General features: G+C 44.5%; 1 protein-coding gene and 1 long non-coding RNA gene across 2 annotated transcripts in view; both read right to left on the reverse strand.

Annotated features, from left to right (window-relative positions):
* Positions 1 to 999: 999 nt before the first annotated feature.
* LOC135319745 (uncharacterized) lies at positions 1000 to 9398 on the reverse strand. The gene is made up of 2 exons (XR_010378587.1): positions 4196 to 9398; positions 1000 to 2207 (listed from the first exon to the last, which is right to left on the reverse strand). It is a non-coding gene; the product is annotated as an uncharacterized LOC135319745 (long non-coding RNA).
* A 6982-nt stretch (positions 9399 to 16380) lies between these two features.
* SPPL3 (signal peptide peptidase like 3) overlaps positions 16381 to 22194 on the reverse strand; it is a 106847-nt gene continuing 101033 nt past the window's right edge. The window contains exons 7-11 of the mRNA XM_031442773.2: positions 21038 to 21144; positions 20387 to 20550; positions 19432 to 19631; positions 18264 to 18373; positions 16381 to 17518 (exon numbers count right to left, since the gene is read on the reverse strand). Coding sequence (XP_031298633.1) covers positions 17447 to 17518; positions 18264 to 18373; positions 19432 to 19631; positions 20387 to 20550; positions 21038 to 21144 — 653 coding nt within the window. The 3' untranslated portion in view covers positions 16381 to 17446. The remainder of the gene's footprint in view (positions 17519 to 18263; positions 18374 to 19431; positions 19632 to 20386; positions 20551 to 21037; positions 21145 to 22194) is intronic.

Here is a 22194-nt window from a genome sequence, read left to right on the forward strand (position 1 = left end):
GTCGATGGACATTTAAGTTGTTTCCATGTGGGGTGCACGTATCTTTTTGAATTAAGGTTCCCTCTGGATATATGCTCAGGAGTGGGATTGCGGGACCACAGGGTATGTCTGTTTTCAGTCTTTTGAGGAATCTCCATACTGTTATCCACAATGGCTGCACCAAACTGCATTCCCACCAACAGTATAGGAGGGTTCCCTTTTCTCCACATCCTCTCCAGCATGTACTGTTTGTGGACTTTTGAATGATGGCTGTTCTGACTGGTGTGAGGTGATACCTCACTGTAGTTTTGATTTGCACTTCTCTGATAATTAGCAATATCAAGCACTTTTCATGTGCCTATTGGCCATTTATATGTCTTCACTGGAGAATTGCTTGTTTAGGTCTTCTGCCCATTTTTGGACTGGGTTGTTTGTTTTTTTCTTATTAAGTTGTATGGGCTGTTTATGTATTCTGGAAATTAAGCCTTTGCCAGTTGCATCATTTGCAAATATTTTCTCCCATTCCATAGGTTGTCGTTTTGCTTATGGTTTCCTTTGCTGTGCAAAAGCTTGTAAGTTTAATTAGGTCCCATTTGTTTATTTTTGCTTTTATTTCTATTGCCTGGGTAGCCTGCCCTAGGAGAACACTGCTGAGATTTATGTCAGGTAATATTTTGCCTATGTTTTCTTCTAAGAGGTTTATAGTGTCTTGTCTTATGTTTAAGCCTTTAAGCAATTTTCAAGTTTATTTCTGTGTATGGTGTGAGGGAGTAGCCATTGAGTCTTTTGTTCCAAGAGTGTTCAAGAAAAGCTTTCAGATTTGAGAACACAGGTTCACAATGACCGAGAGGGTAGTTTTACAGTGTAGCAGTTACCTTTTCCCTCAGAATAAGCATCAGAGCTATATAGTACAATAAAGTAAGAAAGTGTATATATGTTTAAATGAGTATTTTAATTGTATTTTAACTCCATGAAGACTGGTAAATTGTCTGTGGAGAACATGAAAACTCAACAATCCTGAACAGTGCCTAAAATTCATTTAATACTTTAAATAAGGCATCTTTATTCCCATTCCAGATTAAGAAACCAAGGCTCAGAAGGGCTCTAAGGCAAGGTCACATGGGGCTGTGAGAGGGCTACGTGCTGGCAGGTGCCTTAACACACAGTTCCCCTCACTGCTAAGAACATCTTGTATGTTGCTCAAGCCTTTAAATACCACTTCTGTGCCTTCATCCGAATTTTTTAGCTTTAGTTACTCCACTGGCTAGAACAGAACTCTTATCTTTTCCTTATCTCAGTTGTAGCAATTAACTGTTGAGGTCAAAAGCCAGAGTCACCTTCTGGTCCCCACCTTCTGCATCTGATGTGGTAGCAAGTTTTGGCACTCAGCATCCTGAGGCTGGAATGCTGGCCAGGGGCCACCTTGTTGCCCTCTGCACACCCACTTCCTGCCTGTCTTCCATTCCTCACAAGGCCAAAGTCTGTGGCACAACACCTGGCCCAGCTCGCGACTCCTAGTCTCAAGTCGGGCTTCCTCTCCCTAACTGGCTGCCACTCCTCGGTCTTCTTTAGGGCAAGTGAGAGCCCAGGACTCAGTGGGGACTGGAGCGAGCTCAGGGGCTGCCCTATTTCAGGGCCCCCGCAGGGCCTCTGTTTGCCTGTGAACCAGTGGCACAGGAGCATAAAGCAGTCTAACTTCCCTGATGAGGAATAGCTTGCTGATTCACTCCTTACTGAGAGTAACTTTAACCCAGAGGCTATGCTCCAGGAAGGAGAGAGTTCCTCTTGAAGATTCACTGAGGTTAAGAGGAATACAGCACCCTATAAAACGCCCTGATTGTTACCGCCTTTTCTGTTCCATACAGTTTGTCTATAAACTCTCAGGACCCCAACCCCAGCTTGGGCTCACAGTCTTTAAGGCAGCAGCCTGCTGTGACTCCCTTCGCCGGGCAAAGCAAGAAAGCTGCTATTTTCTTTGCTCCCAAAACTCTGCCTCTTAAGTTTGAATTCGCTTTTCCGGGTACAGACTGATTTTTCAGTAACAAACCTTGGGCCCCTCTTCTTTTCTAAGAAGGGCATTTCTGCCTGAGCCCCCAGGGTCTGCCGCGCCGGAGTGGGGAAACGGGAACAGGACAGATCAAGCCCCAGCAGCCGCTGGAATCTCTTTGCTCTGGGGACTTCTTCCTTCTGCTTTCCAGCCCCAGCCTGGACCTTTGACTCTGACGCATCTTTGGGAGAGAAAAGACCACTGTTAGGACTACAGCGACTCCTCGGCCCAGACTAGGGGACGTTTCCCAGTGATGACTGAGGCCCCTTGACCCTATCTGGGGATTCACCTGGCAGGCTGAAAAATCCCCATCTGTTGGGATCGCCTTCTTTGAAAGCGACTCCTGACTGAATAGGTGCCAACTGGATAGGAGGTCATGGGCTTAGAGAACTTGGAAGCCCCTTGGAATCTGTACTTGTGTTTTGAATTCCTGCTGGCATTTGTCTTCTGTAATCTGTTATCTGTAAAGCCTGCCTCTGTGATCTGAAATTTTGGTCTAGTGCTTCTAGCTACCAGTAAGTTTTGAATCTGTACGAGTCCTTTGAAGTTTTCTGCGTGTAGATGTGTGCATAAATTGACAAAATGGGTGGCACCGTTTCAATTCTATCAGACGGTCCCTTGGATCTGTTTGTGTTTTGTGTGTATGGCCGTGTGAGCTTTGGATCTTGTGTCTCATGTTTTGTGATCGCCCTTCTGTCTTGTAAAATGGGAATTTCTGGTTCTGTTCCACCACAGGGCCCTTTTGGCCGAAGTCTGTCTGACTGGAAAGATTTTAGTTGTACGATCACTTAGGAGAATGGCCTTTGAATGGTTCATTGCTTATACATGTTTGTAAGTACTGAATGGCCAAGTTGGGGTTCTTTTGACACCCCAAAACTAAATTTTGAGCACTTAGTTAAAACTAGCAGTCTTCTGTGCTTGCAGTTTACTGGAAACAACAGTGGTGTTTTTCTTTTATTCTAAAATTAGATTAGCAGGGAAAAATATTTGTAAGGCTAACTCCATGGAGCCTTTGAACTGGAGAAGCATCCAAACTGTTAATTTTAGAGAGCTCTTAAACTACCGCCCCTAACGTAACTGGCACGCGGAAGTCCCCGGAGGCCTCAAGCCCAGCGTAGCCTCCTGGAAGGCCTGCGGTGGGAGGCTGTTGGAAGCCATGCTATATGAGGTGCCTGAAATGTGAACACTGCTCCCCTCTACCCTTTCAGTGCTCATTCTAGTACTCTTCTGAACTGCCTTTCTACTCAGAAGGTGCTATTACATGGGAGCATGTGAGGTTATAGGCAAGCCTCTTCAGATCAAAGGCTTGAACTGAGAGCCACAGTTAAGAGAACTTTTTATACCCAGGGAGGATCCTCAGAAGAGTCTGTACATGGATTACCAAAATGAGAGGGCACTGGTCTGACTAAGCTGACCACCGCTGATACTGAGAGCCTGACAGGAATTTGGGGGGAGGGGAAGTAAAACTGTCCAACATGCTGGAATAGGTGTGTCAGTCCTTTGATACCAAGGACCACCCAATTTTTTGAGGGAAAAGAAAAATAAACAGAAAAACCTCCCCTACTTAACAGACTTTTAAGTATTGAGGGAAAATAAAGCCTTTTTTCTGGCCTCAAGGGAACAAAGTCATCTAGGAAGAATGTACCTTTCTATGCCTTTGAAATGCAAATATTCTACCTGGTCTTCTCCTTGTCTCTGCCATCTTTTTAAAATGCAAATTTTGAGAAAGTGGGCAGGTAATTTGGAACTTGGCTTGTCGAGGACAAATAGAAATCTTAAATGTCTTCCATAGAAATTAGTAAAAATGTTTAGCCATCTAGACAGGCAACTTTGATTTGTTCCATCTGCCAGAAACCCAATTTGAATCCAAACTCTTCTAACTGATGGGTTAGATGTTGGGTTTTATGTTACGTACCCAATCCGTGGCTCACATTTTGGAATGAGAACTATGAGGTCTCTGTGCTTTGCGTGTCACAGATGCATGGTATTGACAAAACTGATTTGTAAAAGAGCTCTATTTAATTGACTTAAAGGAAATTAAATGCTTATATAAATACTCAGAAATATAAAAGAAACTGGCTACTGCAGAGTCCCTTTGTAAGTGGGAATATTAATCCAAGAGTCAGTTCCTTCAATTTCACTGTGCGTAAGCTAGTTAAGTAAGAGTACCTGACAAAGCTCCTTCCATCTAGGCTGGAGACAGTCCTTAAATTGTGTCTCTTCCAGTATGCATAATCTTCTGGTTGCAGGTCCTGGGGCATCGGATCTTCATCCAAAGAGATTTATGAGATGAGCTTCAGAAACAAACTTAGAGTGTCCTTTTAATAATTCTATAACAAAACAGCAAATGAGTCTTAGGCCATAAATGCAGACCTCCATTAACAAAACTAGAATTTAATATTCACTGAAATACAATTTTTCCTCTCTAAAGTTACCCTCATTTTTATCAAATGTAGCCAAATCAAGATTAATCTGTCTGCAAATTAAGTCTGATTATGTGATCGTCTAGGCTTTTTTAAACTGGCTGTGCCACAACTTTTCATAAGGTGTCTCAGGCTGAAATTTTAATATGGTCTCCTAGGGCCAGGAAAGCCATGTCAAGGGCTTGTCACAGATTTTGCCTTACAGACTTAGGTACATTCTTCTCTTTTCGAGGTCCCCAAAATACCTTGAGATTCCTATACCTGTTAGGAGGTGGTCTTCCTAACTTATCTGATAAAGCCACTAGGAACCTAAGAGAGAAAAGATAACTATTCCAAGTTGGCTTACATAGGTATAATTTACCAAATTGCTGTGGATCATAATTAGCTTAAGGAGAAGGTTTTTTGTTTTTTTGTTTTTTTTTTTAAGTATCTGGAAAACAGAGATTAAAACCAGTTAAAAAAAAAAAAAAAAAGCCAGTAGTGTTTCAGACAGGAATCATAAAAATTACAACCATTATTTACCAGTTCACTCAGTCCTATGTAACTAATCCTTTTTGTTAACAGTTTTATGAACCCATCAGGTTTCTATTAGAATTCTTTAATTTCTTACTCAGTTCAACATTATGGTCTGAAAGTTAACACAGATTTGTGCTTATTAAAGAAGTCTTTTCTATAAACATTCTTGAAGAGGAGGCATTTTGCAAAGGCATCAGAGTAAACCATATCTATGAATGATAAAAAACTTAAGGCACAGTTAAAAAACCTTATTAAAATGCAACTGACAAACTTGGGTACTGCTGTGACATACAATATTTTAAGATAAAAGCTAGAACTATGATTGATAGCATTTTGCCAGCATATATCAGACGTCTTTTCAAAGAATTCCATAATTTTTAGAATATATATATTAGTAACATTTTTCCTAATATAACTTAAGAAGATTACTTATTTGACAATACCTCCCATGCAATTTAACATACCAAATGAACCAAATTAGTTTAATATCTCTTTTGGGGATGTTGCAGGGGAAGCACCCTGAAAGTTAGCCAGAGGTCAAAGAAGCTTTATTAAAATTTGATATGGGAAATTTGTTTAAAAAAAAAAATATCAAAAAGGCTTTAAAACACTTGGTCAGATGGGCTCATAGATCATTGTGAAACAATACTTATTCCCTTAGCCAAAGTGATAAACATTTCAAAGGCAAATATGGAAAGCTGTAACAGGTTTATGATTAAAGGTAAAAGAAACTTTATATTCTGTGATAAGAGGACAAATTTTTCATAAAATGTTGATCCATTTTTGATAACAGAGAAAAACTAAATTCAAGGTTTGCACCAGCTTACTTTTAACAACCAAATCCATTTACTTATTTAAATTAAATCTAAATGTAACCAATCCTGATGATGCACAAAGCTCTCTTCTTAGGGTTCCTTTTCCACAAACCTTTCATTACTTTCTGTATCCATATTAGTTTGTTCCTTATTTTTCTCCATCTGGAAACAACCAGCTAAAGGATAAACCTACTTTTACTTTCCCTTAACAAAATGCAGTTCCATTCCTCGTAACTTCTTTACTGAATCACATATCCTACTTTCCTACTGTATACTGAAATGTTTATTTTTCCTAGTAGCTTTAAATTTTTTAAATAGAATCCTCAACTCTTAGAAATTGAGATTTTTAACGAAAACTAAGTAAGCAATTATGAACTGTTTTTTACATTAGTATTCTGTTGGCTGGCAAACAAATATCAAGAAATTTCTAAACAAGTTTTCTTATAGAAAATATCTCATTTTGGCACTAAACATATTAATATTCCTAGATACCTTTAGTTTCTCTGCAAACGGAAGCCAATACTATGTTTGGGAATAACCTAACTATTCAATAAACTTCCGTCATTTAACTTAATTTAGCACAACTCTAAAATTTCAAGTTAGTAAATATCTAGAGAAATTATATTGAAGTAGACATCTCTAAAATATATTACTCCTAAAGAATTCATCCAAAGGCTCTTATCTCATTTGCATTCAACTTACTTTTAAAAATTTCACAATATTGTTATTTTTCTTGCTGACAAATTTGCAACATATAGTAAGATCTTATTTGACTTCTACTAAACCTAGGTACAACAAAGGTGTTATACTTAATGTTGATGACTAGAAAGACATATCTATATTAATTAAGTCAGCAAACTTTAATACGGGTATTGATTTAATATTGCATAGTTTCCCAGTTCACATGAACCTGAAGTTCATTCTGGCCAGTTTCCTTTTATATTTCTATAAAAGAATTTATATAAACACTTAATTTTCTCTAGGGCAACCAAGTAGAGCTCATTTACAAATTAATTTTCATAATACCATTCAAAGGTAAACAAACACATAGACATATGGACATCCAGACAGATACAACCAGAGATCCCATAGCTCCACTTTATAAACTTGGTCAAGAGGTCAGGCACTGCAACATAAAACTCACTAGTCTTCACAGCTGGAATAGGCTAAATTTAAAAAGCCGCCTTTTTTTCTTTCTGCAGTCTCAGGAATTAGAGATGGTCTGGATAAAATAAATATTCCTGAGAGCCTTGGTCCTAAGCCACAGGGTAAAAAAAGCAAGTTCTCCTAGAAGGACCTGGTCCCTCAAGTGTCAGAATTCTGAAAACATTGTCTAGGTCTGCTTTTAGTATCTGAGAGAAGTGCGGCTTTCAGTATTGCCCTGTGGCACAACAGTCCACGTACATCGCCTCTCAGTCCAAGTAAAGGCGTAAAGAAGTTACTGTTTTTAGGAATATGGACAATAAGGTATGGGGGTCTGGTACTACAGAATCACAAATATTTTAATGAGTGATGCAGAATGTATTCTTCCAATGTCAGCAGAATCAAGTCCTCATAATTGTTTAAGTACTAAGCCTAGCAACTTGTCTTGTTCAGCATCATCCTCATTAGGAGTCACGAACTTTATATGGTGAAGGAAATCTCATTGGTCCTTCAGATCTAGAAACATTTCTCCCTTAAGAGTGAAGGAAATATGGGCTTCATAAGTTTCCAATAGATCTCTGCCTATCAGGTTAACGGGAGCCCTTTTCTATACAAAAAAGGGGTACCTTCCTTTATGTTCCCCTAAGTAGAATTCTACAGGTAATGATTTAAAAGCCTTAGTAGCTGCATTAGAAACCCTTACCCTCTGTACTGAGGAATACTCTGAGGCAGAGGTCCTTTAATTTTGGTAGGGTTCAAAACTGAAAAGGTGGCCCCTGTAGCTATCAGGGCTTTAATTATTTTTCCTTGTAGAACCATTTCTACTTCTCCTAGGGTGTCAGAGAGAAGGGGAAAGACTCCCCAGCCCTATTCTTGTTTAACTCGTAATTCTGGTCTAAAATCCAGTTTTCCTTCTAGGCTTCTGCCTTCTTAACTTACAATTCATCTTCTGATGCCCTGGTTTTCTGCAGTAAAAGTAAACTTCGGTTTTCTCTATCAGTTGTGGATTGCACAGGGGTCGGTTAAACTTCAACTGGCATTGAATACTTGATGTTCATGATTTTTGTGGATATTCCCTTTCTTTCTTTTTAATGGTCCTGAAAAGTTGGTCAGCCGGTGTAACAAGGGCGTTTGTAGGTAATGCGGACCAACCTAGATTGTCTTTTGACTAGAGTAGTCAATTCCTCATCTAAGCGTTCTAAAAAGGCAGTTAATTAAAGGATCATTTTGGTGATTAGAGAATATTCAGGTGTCAAGCCAGAATATCGCTTAACGGTATTTTCAAACCTTTCGTAATAGTCTGGAATTGGTTCATCAGGTCTTTGCTTGCACTGCTGAATCTTTGTCCAATCTACGGTTTCTGGAAAAAGCTCTGGGGTATGTTTAAGTAATTTTTGAGCTAATTTCTTGCATTTAAGTGTGAGCCTGTGGACTATGGAATTCAAAGTCCGTTAGAGGTAGTTTCCAATCTGCTTTCTCTGTCCATTCCCTTGCTCTGCTTTCAGAAATCAATATAGATCTGAAAACCCAGGCTTGTAGGTTCCCGATGGGTTAACTCAAACTCCTTAGCAAATCCCAATAGATCCTGACTTGGACTGGGAAATTCCTTAGCCAAGGCTCTAATTTCAGCTTGGGCCCAGGGTGTGTACATAAGCACTGAGGACGGTTCACCTCCCCCTGTAGTAAGTTTCTCCTTAAAGGGAGCTATCATCACTTCTGATTTTTTATCCTCCTTCACCAGGGGAGAGGGAACAGCAGGAGGTGGAAGAGACGCAAGAGAAAAAGAGACAGTGTCTGGACCAGGCAATTCAGATAGGAGAGGACACGCAGGGGGAGCAGAGGGAGAGTGTGTCAGGGCTAGAGGCCTTTTTTTTAGTTCTGGTACAGTTTCAAGCAATTTCTTGGTTTCCTGCAAAGAAGTTACTTTATCATTTTCTCTTTTAGAAGCTTCTAAATACCAAATAAGCATTCCATTCAGTCTATTTGATTTTATGGCCCGCCTTTTCTAACTATGTACACAAAAACATCAATTTTGGAGTGTCAAAAGAACCCCAATTTGGCCATTTTAGATTGAGATCTCCTTTAGTAGAATTTCCCCAATTAAGGAGGTACTTGCGAGTATGAGCTCTGTATATCAATCTGGCTGGGGTGTTAGTTGGAGGTTGGTTTTCTGACACCCCTCATTTCTGTTTGAAAAACTCTATTTCTCATTTTTCAGTTGAATTTGTTAGGGATAAAATTTCACTTTTATCCCTGGCAAATTCTATTCAGGTAGCCAAACTGAGAAAAAGTGTCAGCTCAGCCTCTTACCTAACCACTCAGTCCAGACCCTGGTATCTTTCAACCAGCCCCACCCAGGACATCTCCACTGGGTGGGTATTTCTCCCCAGTATCTCTCAACTGGAGGGCGAGGTACCTGGATACACTGCCCAATAAAACTCAGGATCATCAACCATGGGAGATCCAAGAACCAGAAGAGACTCACCCAAATTCGTCAGGATTCCCTGAGGAGAGGGGGATGGGCACAAAGGGCCTTTGCTGGTACCAAGGCTCCGGTTCCTTGTAGAGTTCAGGTGAAGGAGAAGTCTGCTCTGGGACCCTTCGTGGGGTCGCCAAAACTATCAACTGAAATAAAGTAACACAACGTGAGAGTTGTGGGTTAAGTTTTATTTGGGGCAAAATGAGGACTATAGCCCGGGAGACAGCATCTCAGATAGCTGTGAGAAACTGTTTGAGAGAGGCGGGGGGAAGTCAGTATTAAGTATGATTACAGTGAAGTGGGGTACATGCAGTCAAGCACACATTTGGGCAGAGGCTTGCTGCTAGTCATGAGGAGCAGATGTCAATGTTAATGATTTTAGTGATTTTCTAGATACAAGGAGACACAAGAATTTGGGCTTACAAACCCTTCTCCTCAAAATATCCAACTCTCTGAAGGCCTGTTCAGCCAGTTTTCCTAGAGCACAGGGCGCCTTATTCCTGACCTCCATCCTAACTCCTTTCAGGGAGTGCTGAAAGCTGCAGCAGCTCATGAGTCAATCCAAGCAGAGGTAGATGGTAGGTGCCAATTTTTAGTTAGCACTAGAAAACCCATAAAATCATTACTATTGACATCTGCTCTGGCCATTAAGGAGAGAAATGCATTTGAAAATCAAAATGGAATAACTAGTTCAGACATCCAAGGTAAAACTAGGTAACCATTGCAGGTGTGATTTCAGACACATGTGTGTATCGCTGAGAACTTGAGTTTTCTGAGCTGTGTCAAACTTGGGACGCCACCAGCCCTTCTCAAAGCAGTGTCTGCTGGCAACTTGTAGTTGCAACCTTTTGGCTTTAAGTTCTCTTGTAATCATTAAGTTTCTAGACAATGAAATTCCTTTAGATCAGATATTAATAGAAAACAGAAAAAACTTACTGTAGTAGTCATAGCTCCTATTATGTATATGTAAATACCACATCAAAAGTTGGCATTAGACAACTGGCTACTTGGCTTTAAGTCTCTGTTGGGTGATGTCATTCAAAGTTCCATCACCCCCATTTCTGGGCTCTCAGATGTCTGGCATTCTTTGCTGGGTGTGTTTCCCCTAACAAACTAACAGCCCCAGGTAATGCCTACCTTATCAGAGTCAAAACCTCTTATCTCACCTACAACCAATCAGCGACTTGTGCACAAGCCAGTCAGGCACCTTGTGACCCTCCCTACCTTATAAAACTCTCCAATAACTGGCCCTCAGTGCTCACACAGACACTGGTCATCTGTGTGGCCCGCCATTGTCTGTGGCAGTGCACCCTAATAAACTCCCTTCTATTCCCATACTTTATCTCTGGTACGTTCTTTTACCAACCTGTGTGTCACTGGCTCACTGACCCTGCCACCCCGTTGTGTCCCACAACAGTCTTCCCAAAGCAACAAGACTTCCCGAGAGGTCATGGTAACTCAGAGATAAAATGAATGATGACAGTAAGTAAAGGGAACACAGGGTTCCTGGCAGTGTTAGAGACCCCAGTAACTGGAGCTTCACAGGAGCTCTGGGTACAACTGTGGGGTCTCAGTTGGTGAATTTCTTAGCCACCTACTCTGTTCTAAATTGTAAGTTAGCCTCTTTAAGCAAGACCACCATTCCTATATTGGGGGTACCTGGGCGATCACAACACCAAAGTCTCTTTAATGCAAGAGGCTTTAAGTGGCAGCCTCCCTAAGGGAGCCTCTCTCTGCTGAACACTAAGGTCTGAGGAGGAAGGCAGCACTGCAAAACCAAATGGCCTCGGGTATTTCACTCTGCCTCCCAAGAGGGAACTTGTACTGGGATTCACACTGCCTACCTGTTGTACTTTTATACCTGATGAGTCTAGAAATGTTACCTTACTTTTAAATGATACGAGATCTCAAATTCAGAGCAAAGGAGATGCAGAGGCCTGTGCACCAGAGGTGAGTGTCAAAATCTCCGACTGGTTTTCGGGTGCCCCAGATGACGCCCCAGTCCAGGAGGAAGCAGCCAGAGGAGAACAACGCCCGTTTCCCTATTTCCATAGAAATGGAAAAAATTTAACCAACAGCGGGGATTTGAAGGAGCACAAAGCAAACTAATAAGCTGACTTCCCGATGGGAAACTGCTGATTCATTCTGTGCTGAGAGTAACTAACCCAGAGGCTGGGCTCCAGGAAGGAGGTAATAGGCTGATAATCTCAGAAGAGTGGACAGACCCTCCAGAGTTCCTCCTGCAGATTCACTGAGGTTAAGAGGAATACAGCACCCTATAAAGTGCCCTGATTGTTACCGCCTTTTCTGTTCCATCCAGTTTGTCTATAAACCCTCAGGACCCCAACCCCAGCTTGGGCTCACAGTCTTTAAGGCAGCAGCCTGCTGTGACTGCCTTTGCCGGGCAAAGCAAGAAAGCCACTGTTTTCTTTGCTCCCAAAACTCTGCCTCTAAGTTTGAATTCACTTTTCAGGGTTTAGAGGCTGATTTTTCAGTAACAGTGGCAGGTTTTACAGGCTTGACCCAACAGGGGACAGATTTCTTGGAACTTAAACTGGGCAGAATCCAAACGAAAGGAACTCAGACAGGAGGGCAGAGGGCAGCATTCAAGGAAGGAAGGCAACTGACACCAGGACGGCAGAAGATTCAACTCCCGGTAGGCCTTGAGGGTTAACGGTAAGCCTTGAGGGTTAACGTGGCCAGGAGGTTTGACTTCAGGTAGACCTTGAGCTTCATTGTGCGCTCACAGTAACATATTAACATGATAAATAACACGCCCACAGGCACCGTGACTGTCCCAAGGCTAACCACAAAAGGTCAAAGAGTGGGCGGTGGCCCAAATTCCTGGGAATCCCAGCCCCTTCCCGAGGGTAGTTGGAATGGTCCTCCCACTTATAGGCATGTGAAGCTACCAAGCCAATAAAAACTGGCAACATCACGCCCTGTGGTCACCTCTCTCTTGCTCCCTCTTTGGAGACGGCCTGTACCCTGTCTGTGGAGTGTGTACCTAGTTTTACTTGAGCCTGAGCACCCAACCCCCACACCTCGTGGCCTTTCTCTTGCCTTTTGAAACAGCCTACACTCTATGCAGTATGTATCTCTCTAAATAAATCTACCTTTACTCAACTGGGGCTCGCTCTTGAATTCTTTTCTGCACAAAGCCAAGGACCCATACCTGGCAGGGCACGTCCCAGGGGCCCCACTGAGACCTGGGACACGGCCCTCCTCAAGCCCCACATCCGTTTTGCCTGCATCAGAACCGTAACAAAGCCTGCCTCTTCCACGTGAATCTTTCATAACTCAGATACCCAAGATCTCCACAGGACAGTGGAGGGGTCGCTGCTCCAGCTGCATCCAGTTCAAACTTCACAACGGGCCGCGGGACCCTGACGAAGTGCCTGCTAACTGCTGGCTTTAAAGTCAGGCTTCCGAACCATGCCTGGCGCTGCTCTCAGCTGTCATTGGTACGTCTGGCCCAGTGCTGGCCTGTGTCCATCAGGAGCACTGGGCTTCAGCTGCACCAATGGTACAGGAAAAAGGAGCACTTATTGTTGGGCCCACTCATGTCCTTCAAAGTCCAATGACTCCCATTCTTGGGCTCAGATCTATGTGATCCCTCAACAGGTAAAGTACATTCTTTACTGGGCATGTTTCCCCCAATAAACTAATTGCCCCAGGTAATGCCCACCTTATCAGAGTAAACCCCAAGGCCCTTGACAGACCCTAAGCCTCTTTCCTCACCTACAACCAATCACACTTGTACACAAGCCGATCAGGCACCTTGTGACCTGACCTTACAAAACACCCCAACAACTGGCCTGCAGCGCTCACACACGCACTCCTTGTCTGTCTGGCCTGCTATTCCTTATGACGGTGTACCCTAATAAACTCCTTTCTATTCTTATACTTAATCTCTGGTAAATTCTTTTACCAACTCGCGCGTATCACCATGCCACCGATTGGCTGCCTCGTCGTGTGCCCACAACACTTACGAACCTGCTTTTAACCTTCCCCTGGCAAGACTCGTCGAGTCCTACGAAGTGTGCCCAGCCTCGCCTTTGCTGTTTGCCACTAGGCCCAGCGTCGCACACAGAAAGCTGTGGGTTGTTGCTCTGTGCTGCGGGGCTGAGTAACCTCGCAGGGGGACGACCACCACCCTACTTTCCCCACAGGCCACGCCAGCTGGAACAGGCCTGCCTTAGACCACGAGGGCAGGGATCAGGATGTCTGGTTTTGTTCCAGGAGCACCCAGTGCCAAACAGCTTAGGCTGGAACGTGACTGAGTTACCTCAGATGGATGGGAAAAAGAGGGCTTTGAATTCCGAGGGAAAGGTGGAGGAGGAAACAGATTGTGGCTTGACACAGCCACAAGGAGTGGGAAAAAGTACTGTCCTGGGAGAGGCTCCTCTCCACACACATGAGAAGTTGGAGTCTGAACCGAAAGTTAAGCGTTTAAGTCTTGCAAGTAGAAAACAGCCTGCAAATTGTGTAGGAATGGAAATAATTTCTGGATTAAAAACAAACAGGGCGGAGGGTAGAGCTCAAGTGGTAGAGCACATGCTTAGCATGCACAAGGTCCTGGGTTCAATCCCCAGTACCTCCTCTATAAGTAAGTAAACCTAACTACCTCTCCCCTAAAAGATAGTAATAATGTTTTAAAACCCCCCCAAAAAACAAATAAACAACTCTTACCTGGCTCATCCGTCCCAGAAAAGGGAAGGGCCCAAGTTCTACGAGTAGAATTGCGGCTCTTCAGTACAAACTCCTGCGGCAAGGCTGACACCTGCGTCAGGAGCTGGGGAGCTTGCAGAGATTTCATTGCTGGAAATTGCTAAAGAAATGGGACTGAGTGAAGGCAGGAAGTTGCCCGGGCCAGAATGCACTGGAAGACCAAAAGCAGAACGGACTGCTTCCCTCTGAGCCTGTGCTGCTGCTGTGGAGAACCGCACAGCTGATACTCACACGTGCAGAAAACTGCCACGTTCTGAGGCGCTGACGTAAATGTTAAGCTTTATGAAACACACACATTGACATACAGCACTGGAGCTGGTCGGCAGTAATGTGACAGCTGCTCTGCAGACACGGCAGATTCTATTTTTAACACTTTATTGGCAAAACAGGACTCCCTTCCCTCCACCCTTAGAAAACAGAAAAACTGTTTTTCTCCTGAGTAACATGACTTACCTGCCTAACTAAGGCCTGTGCTGGCATGCCGCAAAGGCAACTCACACCCCCCTACCCCCAACCCAAGCTCCCCCAGTTTGAACTGGTCTCACACAGGGAGCTGTGTGGCTGTCTCATTCAGAAGAGGCATAAGCGGTAATTAATTGTGATGGAACATGCTAGGCTTTGGATAAATTTTGCTGTCCTATCTCCATTAGCTCACATTAGTAAGAAGAAAGTTACTGTAAATAAGTGAGAATTCCAACATGCAGACTCTTTGTGGGAAGAAGATCCTCAGACCAGGGAGGGAGGGTGTGGGTCTATGCTGGAACTTTGTCAAGATGCCTTTCCTAATGCAAAAGACTTCTTAGATAGAAAACCCCCAAACTCCAGAGAATCTGAGAAACCGGGAAAAGTAAGATGAGGAGGTAAACATACCAGGCAGGGCAGAGAGGCGAGAGGGAGGCTGTAAGGAGAAACTAAAAGCACGTGCTTTAACCGCAGCTCCCCTCAACCTTTGCCGGTCAGGAGAGCACTGCACGTCACAACCGGACGAAGTCCAGTGTGTCTGCTGTCCTTAATTTAAAACAAAAGGGGTGTTTGCAGTTCCTCTGCCAAAGTTTTAAGGGCTTTGAAGACTAGAACTGGAATCCAAATTACATTCAGGAGTCATGTGTGCGTATTTTCAGCTCTAAACCCACACAGAAGTGAGGATGACAAAAACTGAACATTCCTTCTGTCTGGAATTTAGTTTTGTAATGAAAAGTTAGAAATATTTTATTTTTGAGTATTTATGAATAGTCAGAAAAATTAAAATGACAAACTGCCAGGACATTATTTTTAACTGTTATTGGCACTTACCCTTAATCAGAGTCGTTCTGGAAGAGTCCCTCCACCCCCTGCCCTGTTGAGCCGTTAGCATCCTGCAGGGCTCAAGTACAGCCGCTAAGCAGGGGGTACAGGGGTGTACTTCTGGTCTTCACCAAACCTGGAGGCTGTTTTGAGTTGTGTGGCCAGCAGAAGCCTCCGTTCTCTGACGTTGTAGGAAGAACCAGAGCTGCAAGGGACCCGGTCTACTAGAGACCGACAGGGGCTTCCTGTCAGTCCCCTGAACAGGCAGAGCAGGCAGGAGGTGACGGCAGCTCCATTTGGTACCAACAACCAAAAGTGAGGATAAGGTAACAAAAGCTAGAAAGGAGTCATTTGTTTAAAAAAACCAAAAAACCAAACCAACAAAACCACCAGCCCACAACAGGATCTGAACACATGAGGGAGGAGCGCGGCGTCCTGTCCACCTGGGGCTCCCCACTTCCAAGCTCCGCCCACCACCCCTCCCAGCGTGCAGTCGCTATGCTGGACAGGGGGAGGGTCACCTGCTTCAGGAAGAAACCAGGACATGCAGGCCCTTCTCCGACCCCTGCTCTCAGGTGTGCAGGCCCATCCCAGGTTTCTCTCTGCCTCCAAACAACAGACGATCTTGCAGCTGTGGCTGCTTCGACAAAGGCAAGCGGACATACTCACACGAGGGACCGCCAGGACACGGCCCTCCAGCAGAGGCCACGGCACACAGTCAGTCTAAGGGTCATGGCAGCTTGCTCATCCCATGACTCCTGGAACACAGGGCCCATCTCGGGGAGTGTTTGACATCTGTCCCCAATACCCAGCTGTCACCACAGGTAAGCCCAGACTATAATCACAACAGCAAGGACAGGATCATGTTGCTTTTTTCCTTTTTTTTTCTTAAAGGAGTGAGGGCATGGAAAATACAGCACACCAATGAAACAAAAATGCCAAAAAAAAAAAAATACAAAAAAATAGAAAATAGAAAAATGTATTTACAAGTAGTACATTACTATGATCCGAAAGCACAAAGACACCTGCTGCTATAATACATGCATTGGTTCAAGAAGAAATTACCAAAAACCCTGCAAGGGAGAAGCCTGTAAAAACAAAAAAAAAGGGCCAAAAAGTTTTAACTTTTCATCCCTAATTTGCTACACTGATCAAAACCAAATGACAGTCCCCTAAAGTCCATGAGTATATCAGTACAAATACTATACTGGTTTTTAACTGCACGTTCAGTTGTCGAGGGAAAGACAGCAGCTTATCCATATACAAGGAAGCCAGAGTGAACTGCTCTACATGCTAAAAATTACAGCAAGCCCCTGTCTGCTACACAGCATGATCTTAGCAGGTTTTAATTTTTGTTTTTTCATATATATTTATGTGCATGTGTGTGTATGTATGTAGGTATAAAAACCGTGCCCTCGTTCACTGCCAACACGATATCTGGGTGGACATGAACTCATTACAACAAATTCTTATGTGTATGTTGTAAGAAGTCACTCAATGTCTGTGGATTTAATAAGTCACTTCACACCACAGAAAATATTTAATAAATCCAAAAAAAGGAAAGAGGAATATAACGACAGAAGAGCTTCTGTCTTAGTTCTCTGAAACTGAGTCCCCCATAGGAAACTGGTCCCAAAGTTCTTGAGGGTTCACTGAAGAAACAAATTTGCTAATGTTTTTCATCATTTTAGTGTTCAAAAGATATAGAACGACTCTTGGTCATCAGTTTTAAACAGTCACGTCTCCATCCCCCACAGGTAACAGTCTGGTGCAGATCCATAAAAACAGTGGAGGACGGAGCGCTGGGGAGGGCCTGTCACTCCAGGAGGGGGGTTGCACCTCTCCAACAGCAGGGAGAGAGGAAACCACACAGGGCTCCAGCACCTCGCTCCTGCAAATGCAAAATCCGGTCACACGTCAGTCCTTAGACAGGTATGTCTCCGAGTACCAGGCCAGCTCTAAGAGGAAACAAAACCACGCGTTGACAGAAAAGGACAAAGAGGCCACTCTGGTCACTCTCTGTGATCCATCATACTTCCAGGAATCGGGAGCTGCTGGACTTGGAGTGGAATGGCTCAGACCACATCCGCCGGAGGTCACCCTGGGAAAGAAGGAACTCGACTAAGTTACAGGTCTAAACACAAGGCACACATATCTACAAGTCCTTTCTGATTCCTGGTCTCTGGTCAGACTGCTTCTGGGAGAATCAAAGAACATTCGAATTTTACTCACTGAAAAGTAACCCACCATTCTTTGAAGAACTCACTAGAAGAGCTAGCTCTCAGGCCCCTTGAGCAGGGAAGGGCTTTTACCCACTCTGTCCTGGTGGCAGGGCTATCACTTAGGGAGCAGGTGACCTAGGCAAGTTAATTAACCTGTGTTGGTTTCCTTATCTGCAAAATACAGATGATAATTTAAATCTTATAAATCAGATAATGCTCTTAGTTTTAAAAATACATTTCTTAATTAGTCCAAACTTTAATGCAGAGTATTAGAGCTGTTGAGGGCAACAGGGTGCTGCTTTAAAGAGAAACAGGAAGTCTCTGCGGTTGGGCTTTAGGGATTTAACTGGCCCACGACCAGGTGCTGCAGGGGTCTACTCGTCAGTATTTTCCACCAATGACCGGAAGAATCTGGAAGAGGCCGCTAATATTAGGTTAGCAAAAATAAACCAACAAACCCTCCTAAAACAAACAAAAAACAGAAATAAAAACAAAAAGACCCCACTATCAAGATTAAGAGCTTAGAGTCTTAAGCAGAACCACCTCCAACAGGAAGAATACGTACCCAAGTGCAGGGTCAATGCCACGTCATTGCTTTCACTGGTTTACAAGTGCTTTTCTCACCTTTAAATAGGCCATCGTGAGGAGTGGCAATAAGGTAAACGGCACCAAATAGAGAAGAGCAGGCTGCGCTGCACGGTGGATCCGGGACGCCACAGTGGCCGTGAGCAGACCTGCGGGGGGAGAGTGACTCCCAGGGGCAGCCCCGTGAAAGCGGGGCCTCTGTCCCCGGTTCTAGGCACAGTCTTCAGACTGTGTAGCTCAACGTGACACTCTGTCCAACAGTAGGGAGTGAGATGCCCCCGCCTGAGCAGGCAGAGAAACAGGGAGCAGCAGTTTTTAAAAACCTACAATTCCAAGGACCCGTGAGTGGCCCGAGACCCACTCTGTGCTCAGGTCCCTGGCTCCAGCCCGCATTTCAACCCCACGTGCGCCCAGCCCCGCCCCGTCTCCTGTGGTATATGATGTCAGACTCGGAGGCAAAAGACTTGGGTTCAAGTTCCAACTCTGCTGCTCACAACAGCTACGTAACCCTGGCAAAAGCCTTTCACATCTCTAAGCCTCGGCCTCATCTGTCAAAGGGGGTAACACCAGCCGCCCTGCTCCTCTCAAGAGTGTTTGCAGTGGAGTGGAAATGAAGCCTGGCCTGTGGAAGTGTGACGTGCCGATGTTAAGGAGGAGGCACAGAGGCGAGAGAGCTGCTCTTTTCCACTCACTTGGACGGAGCTGCTGCAGGACAGGTTACTACTGTTCCTAGCGAATTATAACCGTCTCTTCCTGTCTGCCTGTAATGGAGCTGGCTAAAGACTAGCACAGGAAGAGTGAGATCAGAGATGACAGAAACGTTAGAGCAGATGAAGGGGAGGTATCTGTCTAATAAAGCAGGAAATAAGTATGACATTCATTACACTCAAGCTGAAGATTTAACTAAGCACAGGCTGATTCACAGTCATTGTGTGGTAGGTGTTCTAAACCTCAAGGTCTGACCACACTTTTCCTCTAGTGTTCTTTAGACAGATTACTGGGAACTGGGCAGGCTGCTGGCCAATACAGAGAGCATCTTTGATCTGAAGGGCCAGTGTTTCTGTTTTTCTTTGTGGTTGTTTATAACAGCAACCAGAGTTACTGTTCTCCTTGCATCTCGTATCTGCAGCTGGAAGATCTGATTTAGTTCCAGGGGTTGGAGGACAGCCAGAGGGGAGATCACGTGCAGCCTCTGTGGTTCTCTTACCTACAAAGTATCCAATGAGGGTGCAGTGAAAGTAGGAAACCTTCTGCATGCGTCCAGAGATGTTGGCGGGTCCAGAGGCACCACACGAGTCACCGCTGGCTTGCTTTTTGTAGTTGTCATAACGAAGGACAAAGCACAACAAGAGTCCAGGCATCACGATGTCTCCAATGCCCAACATAGAGAAGTGACTGCCAGTGGAGCTGGAATGTAGTGTCACGCGTCAGCGGTGCCGCCCTCTACAACCCCCTTTCTCCTGTGCAGTCTGTTCGCTTTCTATGAAGTCAAAGAACTATTCTGAACGAGAGATGGAAATCTCTACTGGTTTAACAAAACTAGGTGGTTTTTTTTTGTTTTTTTTTTTTGTTTTTTTGAGTTTAGAGATTAAAAGCCCAAGAGTACTGGCAAAAGAGGTCTTCAACCCCACCCCTCAGTGATTCGGGAGAGCGCCACACGACTGACTGTGGAAGACTGCCTCCTGTAGAAACGTCTAACAATTCACTATTTGTCACACATTCACTGCTAAGACTTCAAATAAGCACCTACTACCAGACGTGGGAGATTAAAGCAGCACATTAATTTTTCCAAGATTATAGTTTCAGGAACTGTATAATTTTAGCATTAGGACATATTTTCTTACAAACGTCTTAGAAGTAAAAAAGATCCAGATTCTCCTGCTGATGGCCTCCAGCCAACTCTGAACTATGGCAACAGCAGTGACATACGGTTGTTTGGTAACATTCAGCAACAATAAAAAGCAGCACCTGTAGCACTTAATGATCAATCTCTGCAAGTCAAGTCAGCGTTCTCTTCCTCACTGTAAAATGGAGATGACTCACACCCCTTTTCCAGCCCAGAATCAGAATGCTGATGACAAAGACAGACTAACGGAGGAACAGGGGCAGGGGAAGACAGTGTCTTCATCATCACAAGACAAGGCCTGACACACCAGTCCTACCTCGGGAAGACCAGTTTTCCAGGCAGAGACAGGCGAGGAACATCACGTCCAACGTTGGGCCCCAGATGGAGCTTCCGGGACAGAACATCAAGGGGATTGTCAGCCGGCTGCGTGGCCACCTTCACCATGACGTTGCTATTAAAGATGTAGGCGGAGAAAAACACCTGCCGAGTGGAGAGCGACCTTTAACACAGGTAGCTGGAAGCACCCTCATCTCAGCACCAGCCCTCTTTGTTCCTAACAGAAGAGTCTCAGTCCTACATCATCAAGCTTTTTTGACTGTGTGCTTTGAGGAGGAAGAAACTCTGCTCCTGTGCGTATCTGCAGATTTCTTCTCTCCACACCCAAGACGAACCCCTTACGGTAGAGCTGGCAGTGCTCCCAGGGAGGAGAACCTTGCCTGCCCGCTCCCAAGAGTCACACACGTACTATCTACAGTCACAAGTCTCAGCAAACGAAGGCGCGGATGGCTGCCTGCTCAGCTTTTAACAGGTACAGTGCAGGACCGGTGGAGTGGTATTAGACGGGAGGCAGACTTTGGATACTTACAGTTAACAGTTTTCAGGAGTTAATGTTCCAATTGAAACAGAAGAGAGCGGCAGCCTTGGGGAAACAGAAGAGAGCGGCAGCCTTGGGGAAACAGACACTCACCCAAAAGACATCATAGATGAGAAGCCCTGAGAGAAGCAGGCAGGAGACCTTGAGGCTGGGAAGGCGGACGAAGGCGATCATGGCGACACAGAGACCCATGGCCAAGGCTGGGGAGGAGACAGCAGTCAGTGTGGAGCAAGGTTCAGCCTCTCTCCACAAGCTGTTCAGCTCATAGACCTAACAGAGTCGAAGTCCCTCAAAAGATCAGACAGAGCTAAGTCCAGTCTAAGACATTTATACCCTACTCCTGCTGCAAAGTGCCCACTTGAGTCCATTGTGACTGGTTGGAATTTGGGGAAATCCCTTCTCTCGTGCTGTAAATGGTACTCAAACATCTAAGACCCAGGAGACTCTCCACTTTGATACAGCTCTAAGCCAAGCTCAGTTCGGGACCTCACAGTCCTTGCTTCCTGCCTCCCCCATCACTGCGGATACATCACCCTTGCTCCTTTAAAGCTACTCACATCCTAGATCACATCCTCTTCATTTACTTAAGGATGCTCGCTGTTCCAACAATTCATTCCTCTCTCCCTGTCCTCGTATTTCCTCCCTATCCCTGCACCAATCAAACTCTGACGTAGGATCTTTTTTTCTTTTAAAGTTCTCTCTCAACTAAAATCTTTTCAACTAAAACGTAAGGTCCCTGAGGGCATGGTTCCCTGGAGTCTACATGGAGTCTACAACAGGCCTGGCAGATGAGTGGTCTCTCACCGCCTTCAGTTCTTTCCCTCCACTCTTCTGAAAACACAAGTCTCATCAGGCCACGTAGCTGCTTACAGACTCTTCCCACGGATTCTGTCACGGTGGGACAGAAGTGGAACTCCTGGGCCAGGCACTGGCAGGATGTACAGGAGGGCGTTCCCTGCTGTGCAGTGCAGCTCCCCCTCCTGCCCTGAGCATGCACTTCCTGCTGCTCTGTTCTCTAGCCTCTCAAAGATGATCACACCTCTCAACACATCCTATGTTTTTTCATGCTCTACACAAAAGGCCCTGTCCTGGGCTTCACCTGGCAATTCATCCTCATTCTTTAAGAGCCATGTCAGAGCCCTTGCTTGGGGGTCTTTCCTGACCTAACCAGAGTAAGCTGTTTCTGATTTGTGATGCCACTGAACTTTGAATCTCCCTCAACTCATCCATCCACTCTAATAATAGTGGGA

Source organism: Camelus dromedarius, chromosome 31 (genome assembly GCF_036321535.1).
Source record: "Camelus dromedarius isolate mCamDro1 chromosome 31, mCamDro1.pat, whole genome shotgun sequence".
In the NCBI taxonomy this organism is placed as follows: Eukaryota; Metazoa; Chordata; class Mammalia; order Artiodactyla; family Camelidae; genus Camelus; species Camelus dromedarius.